The sequence below is a fragment of the Citrus sinensis genome, chromosome 3 (genome assembly GCF_022201045.2).
Source record: "Citrus sinensis cultivar Valencia sweet orange chromosome 3, DVS_A1.0, whole genome shotgun sequence".
NCBI lineage: Eukaryota > Viridiplantae > Streptophyta > Magnoliopsida > Sapindales > Rutaceae > Citrus > Citrus sinensis.
This window is the reverse complement of record NC_068558.1, coordinates 38,519,513-38,533,342: the sequence shown is the minus strand read 5'-3', so window position 1 is coordinate 38,533,342 and position 13,830 is coordinate 38,519,513. Positions and strand designations below refer to the sequence as shown.

Sequence of the window (13,830 nt, the reverse complement as noted above, 5' to 3'; positions counted from 1 at the left end):
GCTCATGAGACAAATTGAAGTTCCAATTAATTCCAACTATTTTGGTACAATCCCAACACAACAATAATTCCAACTTTTTTTTTTTGGATAGATTTATTTCAATAATTTGAACCCGTACTGTTGTTATTCGAGGCATTAAGCAGTGAGAAAAAAGAAAAAGAAAAAAAAAAAAGAGAAAGAAAAAAGTGATGCATGTTTTCAACAATTCTAAAAGAGTCCTTAAATTTTCTTCTTTTGACATCGTACGGAGATTGAAAATTGGGGAAAGAAACATGTCATTTTTTTGGCCGGCCAAATTTTATTTTTATTTTTTTCTTTTGAGTGTAGTTCCATTAGCCGTAAAATCATCATTTACATACTTAAATAGTTCGAGAGCTAAATTAGGTTAGTCTTTTAGCATTGATTGAATGGATTACAACTTTGTTAATGTCAAAGTAGTTGGTTAACTTTATTAATTTAATTTTTTTTTTTTTTACTTTTCAGTGTAGTTCAGTTGGTCACGAAATCATCATTTAGGTATTCAAACAATTCTAGGTAAATCAAATTAGTCTTTTACCACCATTCGTTTAACAAATTCTAACATTATTAATGTCAAAATGGTTAGTTGATAGGAAAATCAGAAGTTAGGATAGAAAAATCAAAAGTTAGGTGCTGCAAAGACATTTTTGTAATTCTTTGGTGGCTTCATGAAGTTTTGACAAAATTGAGATGGTGCACAGATAATTTTTCTAACCTTATTTAAAAAAAATCAGTAATTTCATTCAGCTAACTTAACAATACAATATTATTAACAGTAGAATCATGTCATCTTTCAAATGTTTAGATGCTAATAAAAAATTTTATCCACTAAACACCAACCCTTGTCCAATATTATTAACAAAATGAATTCGATTTCTATGCTACACCCAGGGGCACAATTATGTCAGGTTTATATAAACTAAAGTTGTTTATCAAATGTTGTACTTTTGAAATTAAGTTTGATCTAAAAATATTGGAATTACAGTTTTACACCATATCCATGTATGGTCCACTAAATAGAGGAATCCGTACCTAAAGTAGGGGTTTAGTTACCGTCCCTAGATTTGATGGGAAGAAATTCTAAGTTCTCCTTAATTGCATATGATAGGTCATTTTCTTATAATTTGTATTACAGTGTGGAGTAGATTCGATCCATTATCAGGCTCAGATTAAACAAATATTTAATTATAATATTAGTAGAATTGTAATATAATTTTAAAACATAAATAAATAGAACTCTACACCCGTTTATAATTTCTGTATCAAAATATGAGAAGAATATCTTTATAGAAAAAAAATCTATGAGTCAATCTACCTAGAGGGGAAGCTCAGAGAGAGCTAGGTCGAACTACTTTCTTAGAAGTTTTATTTTTAATTTACTTACAAAATTACTCTTATTAAAACTTTGGTAATAATTTTTTGTATTAATTAGTTATGTTGTCTTGTCAACTATCATCAAATTCTCATCCGAATTCACCATTTCAGGAATAAATGTGTTATCTAAATAATCTCAAATGATATTTTTAGAATAAATATTTTGAGGGACAAAATTCGTTATATCTCTATGTATTTGATGTATATTTAATTTCTTATTAATAAAGTTATTTTGTACAATAAAAAATATTAAACTAAAAAAATTCAGCCTGCCTTAAAAAATGATGTTAACTTCACCGGTGAATTATTGAATAGATTATTATTATTATTATTATTTTCATCTTTTTGGACGGAGCAGATGAAAAACAAGTGCTTTAGGTAGAAAGTAGGAAAGAAAAAAGAGATAGAGGAGGCGGCTATATAGAGGCTCTTTTAAAAGGCTTTTATTTTCCTCAATATTATATACATTATAAAATCTTTGTCAAATTAATAAAATAATCAGGTAGTTAACAAATTAATATTTTTTTTTGCCTTTTGAGCAATAATTAACTTGCTACTTAATTACTTAGAAGAGATACTGATTCAAGTTTCTAGCTCATGGCCGCCACAACCTTTGGCCATTTAACTTTACTGGTTTTTTGATATGTAATATTTATTCTGTCCACTAGATTCTCTGAAACTCAAAGATGAATTAAAGTAATTCTTTTTATTTTCTTTAACAAAAATTATAATTAATTGGTAGCAGCCCAGCACTATCGTCTGCATCATCATCAGTTCGGCCAGCACCCATAAGCTCAATTAATTAGCTAAATATTCATGAAAAATATGGGAAAGCCAAAGTCAAAACTGTGTAGGCGTAATTTGACCTACGTAAAAAATTGAAGTTCAATTTCAACACTCAAAAAGCATACAACGATTCTTTATTTGTAGACAAAAACTCTGCTTATTTTGTCTCAATAACATAGTTTTTTTTTTTTTTGGTTAACTTGTTGGAAAATAGGCCCGCAAAGTAGAAAAATAAAGCAGCCGCTTGTGAAGTAAATTGTTTTGACATAAGTATGCCTCATCCTCATGCCTGCACATGCATGAGAATATATTTTCAATTATAGATCATAATCCCTACGAACGTCCACATGTTTTAAATTATAAATTTGTAGTTAATTAACGACATCTAATCACATTGCACTATTATAGTAAAGATAGACAAACGATAATTAATTTTTTTAAAAAAATTTACTCCTTATTGAGTAGTTAGTATTTTTTTTTTTTATCGTAACTTTTAGAATTCAAATTGCTACATAAAAAAAGTTAATTTATGTGATTCTAATTTTACAACGACATTAAGAATTATACAAAGCATTGAAAATATTAATAATTGAAGATGTTATAGTCCCTCTGGACCTCAATAAACCTTAATTATGATTATCCGCGTTTGACTAAGAAATCCAGCTAAAGCAATACAAAGTTTCAACAAGTTTGAAAGTTTGATCCAAACATTAGATGACACTAAAACATTTTGCAGCTGCATACAAAGGACAAACATTTGGGCGTGATTTGCATGTATAAACGGTGTAGAAAATTAGTACAAGGGATAATGACACTTTCATTTCTTTTAAAATTTGTGTTTAGTTATTTTTTGTTTCATGATAAAATTTTAATACCTTATTAATTTCGTTCTTGGTGTAGAAAAACACAAATTGATTGACTAAGTTACCCTGTAATAGAATAAAATTTTTTTTGCAAGCTAATGTTTACAACATCTTCAATTTTTATTTTTTTTTTTATTGCACGTCCAAAATAGTGCCTTATTATTTGGTTTCACGATAATTTTTTACAAACTGATTGTGCGAAATCTCTACGAATTTTACAAGCTAGTACATTTATTAAATGTCACATATAATATTATTATTTGGACACGAGGGGCAAAGGTATTCAGAATTAATCAAGGGCACAAATAGTAAAAACATTTTCTCAGAGGGGCCTTCACATGTTACATTCTTCCTTGAGCAATGCTACATTTATGTGGTTAGGGTATATAGTTTGCACTCGTGACTTGCCATCAATTTTCATCATTCAACTTTTTTACCAATACAAAAAAAAAAAAAAAAAAAAAATCCAATGTTCAAATCGACTCTTTGACAACATGAACAATCCATTGTTCGGTTGTCATTTCGAAATTCAGCTTGCAAAGAAATTTTTTGAATAATTCTACTAGGTTAATTAGCTTTTTTTTTTTTTTTTTAAATGATAGATGATAAAATCAACTTATACCAGACATATGACTTGAGATTTAAATTATGTATCTCAATTATACAAGTGTAGTATTACCATTCTTCTTTAGTATGATAATTAAAAAATCTTAATTTCTTTTTTGGGAGGTCTAATGTTCCTAATTGGAGTCCAATGCAATGTGTATAATTGAACATCAATGAAGTCCTCTTCAAACTATCAACAGCGATCGAAGGATATGAAATTGTAAACAATAAAGCGTGCGAACTAAAGACCAGCAACTATCATTACAAATTCTTAATTATTTCTATTTAACTAGCAAATAAAATTGAAATGAATTTTGAATTATTTCTATTAAAACAGCTATAAAATTGAAAGGAAATTTGATGGTTTACAGTTAAGTTTAATTTGTACACAGATGCATGAGCTGGTTAATTGACTAATTATGGGGGACACTAGGTATCAAATCATAGATTGCCTGTTTGTTTCCTTTTGAATAAGGAGTTGAATAATGAAAAATTTGTAAATAATCAACTGATTAGTTAATTAATTTCACGCCTTGATCTTGGTAAATTTTCTCATATTTTCTTCCCGCTTCCGCCTGCCGCAATTTAATTATTTTGTTGCCTGTTGGAAAACAAGATGAGAGAAAGCAAATAATTTTTTCAGCTCCTTTAGATTGGATATTCGAATATAGATGAACTATTTAAAGGTTCTTTTATCATTCTTATTATTATTTTCGAGTGCTTGTTAAAGGCCAATGCAACATTTATTGCAATTTTTTTTCTTTTAATTACCTGTCACATCCACATGATAGCAAAAAAAAAAAAAAAACCAAAATTAATAACCAACCGATTGAGAAAAGGTGGTTTAGTTTCCACATGAATCTCATTCAATCAGGGTTATCAGCAAGAAAACTCTCAAAATTGCTTGAAAATTTGATTTCAACGTCCATTTCCTAATTGCAAATTGTCATAATTTTATATTCATTTTTCTCCAAATTAATCTTGATTGTATTCTTGATGGCGGCTTCATACAGACTTAATGTTCAACCAAACCCGTTGACTGTAGAAATATATGTTAACTGATTTTCAAATTCCTTGTTCTGCAAGTAGGGATTTTTTTGGAAACCAATGGCAATATAATCTAGCCATTCGTGTGAGCCGTGGGGTTGGCAACGGGATGAGATGGGCAAGATTTGCCAATCCTGTCCTATCCCTTTGATAACGATTATCAAACGAGACAAACAATATCTTCGAATCCCGTTTCAATTTAAATTCTGAAATCTGATCACGATCCCTAAATTTCTTAGAAGATGTGAGTTTGTTGTCATATGTTACAGACTCTATCATAAACGATACATCATTCACTTATGGTTGACATGTCATATATCTTTTATTTATCAAACAGACTTGTCATACACATATGACCGAGATGTCAGATCTATGTGCTTCATAAAATAAACTTGTCATATACTTTTGGAAACCCATATTTTGGGACATTTGAAATCCTAATTAGGATTGAATATCTCAAATCCTATATGAAACAATGAATTAGGACAAAATTGGGTTCTGAATCCGAAATTGTATACTAAAATTTGGATGAAACTTTGTACCAAATCCCGTCGCAAATAGTCCAAGATCCCAAATCTTGATTGGGATTTAGAGAATTCTATCAAACCTAGTGAATGAGTTTTGAACCCTAACCTCTTATTTATACGTAAGAGATTTTACTAATTGAACTAATTAGAAACCGCAAAAAGGTAAAATTACAAGCAAAGTTGTTATTTCATACAAACTGGTGTGGCATTACATAATTGGTAGAATGAAGCCATCACTTGGCCCATATGATTTTTTTCTATTATTTTATATTTCATTCAACCAATTATATAATGTTACAGTTTATAGAAAAATAATTTGTATAAGAGTTTATAACTGTAACATTGTTATGGCAGTAAACTCTTTATTAAAACTACCTCAAAACAATATGATGTAAGAATGATTCAGTCTTACAGCCAAATGACTTCATTCTTTTCCGATTTTGAGTCACCTATTGAACTAACGGCACATATATTCCAATATGATCAAGTATGAATGTGATTGTACGCAACTTTGGAAAGATTGGATTTATTCAATTAAATTATGAAATTCATAGTATTAATCAAAGGAGTGCTGGGAGAGAATCAAGAATATGTGAAAGAAATAGATTACCAATAAGGAGAAAGATTGACAAAATTATAAGCTTAAATACATTTAAATATTCACTGCATTTCCATGTACGGGATGTTGATATATTTACTTAAACAATTCACTGATTTTGTTACTCAAGATAAGAAATAAAAAATTGTTTATATTATCAGAAACAGTTCTATGATTTTCGTAGACAATTATGCTATTTAACAATTTACTCGTAATATATGAAACAAAGGATTGTGAGAAGTAAAAGGAGGAAAAATTCACTTCACAAGTTACAAAAACCTTCTCTAATGTACGTACAATTCATAGTAGCTTGCAGCTCTCAGCTCGTTTCTACCTACAAAAAATTTACAAGGCCAGAAAGAGCTGATGATCATGTGCATACGTATATCCTAAAATTAATTTATGTCCTTAGTGACTGAACTAAACTAGCCATGTTGCCCGCAGCATTTTTCCAGGGCATCATTTTAAAATTTTGTGCCCTACTCAACATGAATTCTCTAGCTTTATTCAAAAAATTATCATCATCATCCGCACCATCACCACGATCCTGTTGATTAATCTTTGGAGATTTAAGTAAGTTAATGTAACTTTCCAGGTCGTGAACACAAGAAGGGTTCTGGACATTGAAGAAATCGAGTACTAGCTCAACACCAACATGTGCATAACAGGAGCAGCTCCATGGAAACTCAAATCTTCCTCCCAATTCCAAAACCCTAAAATTTTCATTCAACAAAACCCCTGGTAACTTCGTTATGGGGTCGTTAATGTTCACAATTCTCAACACCTTAACTCCTAGTTCATCACATCGAGCTTTGAAACCAGAGTTTCCTACTCTCGGCCCTCCGTATGAAAAAACGGTCACCGGAATTTGGCTTTGGGTTTGGTTTTGGGTTTTATTCAACCCCAGCTCAGCAATATCATATGCTAAAAGAAGAGCCAATGAACTCCCCATACTGTGACCAGCCAAAGTGATGCTCAGCTCCTCACCTTTGTACTTGTTCAACATCCTTGACACTTCAGACAAGAGCTGTTCCCGGCAGCTCCCTAAGCCGAACTTGTCGCTTTCATCTGACGTGTACAAGCTCAAGAAACCAGACTCGACCTTCACATCCGGTCTTGGATTATTAGGATCGAGCCTGGCCGGTGTCAGCGAGCTCATAAAATTGGCTATCCATTCAGGATTAGTCACCGTTCCTCGAAACGAAACGACTACATCCCTTCTTCCGAGTCTCTTAACAGACTCGTCAGATGAAACGGCGACGTATCCAATCCATCTGCTGCAAGAAGAGGAAGAAGAGGCAACATTTTGAATAGGGATGTTGATGTTGATATCTGGAGTGGCGTAAATGTACTTGGTGACTTGATAGCCTGAATCTTGCAAGCCAACTTCTCTCATCATGCTGTTCTTGCCGTACTTGCAATTCAAGAAGCGTTTCGAGGCGGGGTCGAGATCGAAGGCCTTGTAACAGGCGGTGACGAGTTCCCCATATCGAATGATCTCTTGGCGGAGAAGGGGATGCAGAGGCTCAACGAGGTTTTCCCAGTCGTTAAAACCTTGTATCTCTCTCCAGAAGTGAGCTAACATGGAGCAAGTTTTGGCAGCAACCGACGAAGCGGCCTTATCATAACTTGCCTGTTTCACACCGGAAACAATATGAGTTTTCCTGGATTGAGACAACGTGTTGTTGTGGTTAATCTTTCCAGGCATATTTTTCACTAGCCCAAAAGAGTGACGCGATTTGGATTGTGATCCTCTTATTTCAACTGGGAATGGTATTTGTTCCGTGTTTAAGCTCGGCAATGGAATTTTAGAAGCCATTAATCGATGATGGTGATGATGATTCTGAAAGAACTAGAGAAAAAGAAGATTTAAGGCAGGAGAGAGTTAGGGGAATTAGTCAAGACTTAAGAGTGGTATTGAGAGATTTCATCGGAGTAGTAAAAACGTTGTTGAAGTCAGGGTATATATAATGGAGATTTCCAGCATGATTGGCGAGTAATTTGACCCATGAGAAAAATCAAAGTGGTCGGTATGGTTAATGAAATCGGATCAGGATTTATAAATATTTGAAGAAGTTTTCATTTTTTGTATTTACACGAGAAAATGAGAATATGCATGTTTGGCGAGTACTTGGGTTTGACCGAGAAATTAAATTAAATTAATAAAAAAAATATTGAAAGGTGGTCGGTTGGGGTTTGAAGGTCACAACCAATTGGCCGCTTTCGCTTGTTTTATTACTCGAATTTGCTGCGGCAGAAATGAAAAAGAGCAATAAATAAAATGGTCATTACACTCAGCTTTCTCTGTTGCTTGAGGTTGACAGTTGACTTCAAACTTTTTAACCCCTCACGCGCTGCTGAACAAGTGATGACCTTTTGAGAGCGACTTTGTGAAGATGGGCTTTTTCGGTATAATCAATTTCTTGTTCACACTAAGGAGTGGATTCCCGTTCGAGACAGTGGTGAATGCGGCTTGCGCCTGTTGTTGGTTCAAGCTATATTAGGGGACAATGACTGAGATTGGTGTTTTAATACTAAAGTTTCTTATAGTAGATAAAATTTTTAAAATATTATTAGATAATATATATTAGCTCAAGAGTTAAAGAGTTATCAAATCTTACACTTAAAATACGATTTACGCTCTCACATATGTAGTTTAATTGATATTCACACCCCCTATCACGTGTAAAATTATCTTTTAACTTGATGTTGATTAGGTGGTTAAAAAATATTAGTCCTCTTATTGATCATAAAAATTAGCTAACTAATTATCTGTAACTTTAATATTTAACTAAGTATTCTCACTAAATATAGTCCTTATCAAACGCAGACGTAGCGATATCATCTTGCAAAAAGTTTTATCAGCTAGAAGATAATAACGTACCATAAATATTTACAGTAATATACAATGCGTTATTAAGTATATTAGGGACAACTAAATTGTTATGGTGCTTTATTCTGATTACCACATGATAAATTGCTTGTATTAAAATATAGAATTGGATCAAAAAGCAATGCTACAACTACTGGTACAAAAAGGTAGCCAAACTACTCACTGTTACTTCTGATGAGCTTCGAAAAAGCAACACGTGCAGGATATGTACGGTTGCCTCTTTCTTTTTCCTTCTGCGTACTTTTTATAATGAAAAATAAAATGAAAATCGGAAGTAGCAAGCTTGAGATAAAAAGAAGGTTCTTTCAATCGTGGGCAGAAAAGGCATGAGCAACTTTGTATGTCAATAAAAACTGTTTCCTGACCATTTTAACCCATAAGTTCTAAAACAGTAAATATTTTCCGAAAATTGATTTTCTTTTCCTCAATTAATTCGAAATCAATTTTTTTTTTTTTTATAAAAAGAGGACTCTAAAGAAGAAGAGCTAGAGGGACACAAAACGGGGGTGTGCCACTCCATACGTATCCGAATACAAAATAGAACTCAATTCTAAAGGGACAATTAAAAAAATGCACTTCAATAGACAAACGCAAAGCATTTGTAGCAAGGAAAAAATTACAAGTCAATCTTTTAGAAATAAAGTATGTCATTGAACACGAATGAGCTTAAGTATTTATGCCTGACTTAAATCTATACCCTTGGCTTTTATCAAAAAAATATATAAAACCTTAGAGAGTTTGAGAATAATTTTTCTATAATTAAAAAAAAAAAACTCTTTTAGTCTTTATATTATAAGTTGAGTGCACATTTAATCCCTATATAACAAAACATTCCCAAGACACCCGCGTTGTTAAATGTATTACACTTTTACCCTTACATTCTTTTTTTCCTTTTACAATAATGAAAATAAAATTTTTCATAAAAATTTAATTTTTATGTTATTATTTTACTTTTATGAGTAGTTTGGTAAATTGGTTTTCTATAAAATAATAATTATTAAGATTGTTGTAAGAATATTAAACAGTACTTTAAGTTATCTGATATTCATTAATTTATAAATAATTATTAGTAAGATTATTGCACACGTACAAAAAATACTAGTTCTTTCACACTAATATTTATTGGTTAATTTGTTGATAAATAATTCTTAGTTAATTTTAACTTTTTGATAGATAAGTTAATTAATGTCAAGAATATTATTAGAAGGGTATTATTATAAAAGAAAAGAAAAAGTAAGATATAGAATATAATAAGTTTAATTACAGGGATGTTTTGAGATATTTTTTTAAAACGTATAGACTAAATTGACAGCTAAGTCAAAATATAGTGTGATTAAATGAATATTTACCCTAATGAAAAACATGGACATTTCACATTAATTATTTCTTTTTGAAAATAAAATAAATTAATTTTTTAAAGGTAAAAGCTATGGTCTATCCTCAACCATTGTTTCTGTAAAAATCTAATTTAAAAACTATCTTATTTTTATTTTAATTGGGTTTTAACAAAATTATGTTTGGACTTTCGATAAGCAAACTTTGTTAACTACTTATGTATATGGAAAAAATAAAAATAATTAACTACGATGATTACATATTATTTCATATACATGACAAACAAAAGTATTGACTTTAACTCATCTCTTACAATTATAAGTAAATTAATTAAATATTAAAAATGTGCAAAAACACTGCCATTGAATTTGTATTAATCAATTTTTTCACACGGGACACACACCTGGAGGTCAAAATTTTCAATGTATACTAATCTCTGTATAATTCCAATTATACTCTACACATGAAACCATCTGAATGAAAAAAAAAAAAATCAAATTTCGGACGTCTTTTGCTCTTTTAATGAATTTTCGATTTATATATGGACTTCTTACAAAGTCAACAATTTTCCTCCCGACTCCTTAATCTCTTCTAAAATTACAGTCACCACAAAATAAAGCAAAGCAGTGCATATTTGACCCGCGCTTTAATTTAGAAAAGTCTTGATTGATCATTTGACGTGGGTTTTATTCACGTCAGTGTATACGTCAGCTGTGGTATCTGACGAATCCTCGTGGGGAAATTCTGTCTTCGTCTCTTATGTGTTTCATGTTTGTATGTTTCGTTCGGGCTTCTTCCATTGAGCAATGAGCTTTTTCATAAACATAAATGGAACATTTGTTCTCTTTAGTTTTAAGAGACCAATCATCAAAAAGCCCTCATACTTTGTTTAGCATATGGTTGCCAACTTTTTGACTTCCACAACATTGCTATCCAAGTATCCTATTACAATGCAAGATCTGGAAGTAAGAGTTGGTGTAAATTTTCCAATTTTGGCAGTAATTTTTTCGTTATGAGTAGGGTAACAGTGTTGTTTTCGTATGTTGTAAATGTTTCGTAGCACACATTTGGGGAAGCATGACTTGTACGCACAATAAAAATTTTGTTACCAACAGTGTTATCCTTTAGAGATGTTGCAACTTAATCACGCCCCTAATGTTATGTCCTTTATTTGATTACTTACCAATCTATATACATCAATATATATAATAATCGAAATGCCCTAAGGGTTCTGTCAAATAAATTTTTAAGCAGCGTTATTTGGCTGACCACTTGAATTCAATTTCTAAGAAGATATGAGGTCAAACAAATTGATTTAAACTTTACTTAACCTTCTACTTTTAAAAATATAAAAAATATGAAATACAAATAGCACTTGAAGTCAAAACTTAGGACATCATATAAGACACAACAACAAATGAAGTGAGAATGTTTGAACTTATAAAATGTTTTCAAACGACAACAATTTTATTTGTGAATATTTAGGAATATATTGTTTTCAAATATTAATAGACTCGGCTTCTATATATATAATAATTGAGAATATAAAAATCAATACATTTTAACTGAAATATATCACATATGCAGGACCACCACTAGCAGCCGCCCGGTCTGCTACCACTTCTAATTTATTCATAGCCCTACCTGTAGGCCATCTAAGTTGCAGCCTGAAAAAAGGGAAAACGAGAATAAGAGAGAAAAAAGAATTAAGATTCCCTGATGGGATGAGTTTTCATGTTCTCAACAATTATACACAAACACCTAATAATTCGATGTCCACCAATCTTATATTATGCTAAAATGGTATTTTTTATCAATTCATACTCTTTTTTGTATTATAGAGACTAAATAGGCATTAATCTCAAAATATAAACACTAAAAGAGCGATTACCCCTCATTGGATAATTGGTTCAAAATATAAAGACTAAGGAAACATTCACTCTTTAATCTAGTAGCCAATAATCACCCAGATAAATATAAGCTTATTGCCGTCTTCTGCCCTCGTTAATTGCGCCTCCTATTCTTTTAATGCGGAGGTACATACATTAAGCAAGTGAGAGAGATGAAATCATTACATGAAAGTCCTTAGTATTTAGTCCTCGTTGAACAAGTATTGTGATTTCTGCTTTTAGCTGGAAAGGAGTGAAGAAATGCATGTAGTTTTACTACTCCAGCTAGAAGATGTATTTCTCGACAGAAGATCCAAACTGAGGCCAGAATTTGGCAAAACATAAATTCAAAATTGACTTTGTATCTGATTCTTTCAGAATATGGTCCTTAGTCTGCAAAATCTTCACGTTTCAGACCAGAAAAATTTGTGTCTATGCTTGTCCAATGCATCTGGTCTTTTTGAGTCAGTTAGTTAAAGCACTATAAATTAAATTTCATAAAAGAAGATGTTTTGTGCTTCTCACTGGAAGTTAAAATGGCATGGTGTTTAGCACCTAGACCATGAAATCAAACCATTAAAATGCTCTTTATTAGGTAGTTGAGAAGTTAACATTTGCTTGGCCTTAATCAAGATCTAGAGATCATTTTTTTAGGTTGCTTTGATTGGCCAAAAAGTTAGGGTTTTGAGTGAAAAAGAAATTTGGATCTAGTGCTCATATGAACTGTGTTGATTTTTTTAAAACTTTATACTGCATATGCATTTACAATCATACACATAAAATTTAATCATAAATTTTAATCTCATATATACATGTTATCGAACAAAGTAAGTAAAAGGCAAAAAAGAAATCAATATAAAAATTAGATCAACATTGAATCATAAATCTAAGAAAAAAAAGGAGGGCATCAAGGTCACTGTCTTCAAATCTATCTTGTGTGAACATGCAAAGGCATGGTCCCCTTTAAAGTGGTCCTCAGCATTGTTAGCAAGTTGAATTGCTGATACGACTACATTAAAGTCTCATGGATAACTAATAGAATTTCGTCCACTTGCGATTATGTTTTATAGACAAAACCCTAACTATTGTAGTGTAAATATACGGGGGAGGGAAGTTAATTTTTGAATTGTTATTATTTTGAAAAAAAAAATTTAGGTACAGAATTTTAATTCAGGTAAAAAAAAGAAAAAAAAATGTGAAAACCGTTTGACAACTCCATATTTTTGTATAACCAAACAAGCTCAATTCCCCTGAAATACATATTTTTGTGAACATTTTTTTTTAATGTTATTATATTAAATTGTGAAACTTTTTGAAATGGCCAAAATGATAATTTGCGGTGTGAGTTAAAGAGTTGCTTTCTTCTAAGGGGGACCAACATTTCTCTTTTTACATAGAGAATTACAGAAGATATTGATGGAATTAGATCACTGTTTTATAATCATATTTTGTATATTCATATTTTGTATATTCATATTTGAATATTCGACAAAATTAGTCAAATCGATATGCACACGAGGGTTCAATCCGATTACATAGTTAAATTCCGAGGAAACTCAATTCCTTTTGATAGATATACACATCCTGAGTCAGCATCGATCATTCAGGCCTTCCACATGGGACGGCAGTGTTTTTGAGCACGTGAACTGCCCGAATTGTTTTACCAACGTTTAACAATTTAATTATCCAGAGAAAAATTAACAAAAGCCAAAAAGCAAAAATGTTAAATCACACGAGAAGAAACATCATCAAACTTTGGTGTTGCGTTGATTGTTCCCATGTCACTAGGCCTTATTACAACATAAGAATTTGTTGGCCAAACTACTCTTGTGGGACGCATCTGTCTCTTGATTTGTAACTTGAAGCACTGTATTTATCGACCTGTGTTGGTTCA

At 31.4% G+C, this 13,830-nt stretch overlaps 1 protein-coding gene across 1 annotated transcript; it reads right to left on the bottom strand.

Annotated features, from left to right (window-relative positions):
• Window positions 1–6,046: 6,046 nt before the first annotated feature.
• On the bottom strand, window positions 6,047–7,740 carry LOC102609109 (phospholipase A1-Ialpha2, chloroplastic). Its single transcript, XM_006478930.3, has one exon. The coding sequence runs from the start codon at window positions 7,636–7,638 to the stop codon at window positions 6,220–6,222; it is 1,419 nt and encodes a 472-aa protein (XP_006478993.3). The 5' UTR covers window positions 7,639–7,740; the 3' UTR covers window positions 6,047–6,219.
• Between the last annotated feature and the right edge of the window lie 6,090 nt (window positions 7,741–13,830).

What these genes read in the sequence shown, in the direction of transcription:
- LOC102609109 (XM_006478930.3), bottom strand. Translation starts at nt 7,638, where the DNA reads ATGGCTTCTAAAATTCCATTGCCGAGCTTAAACACGGAACAAATACCA.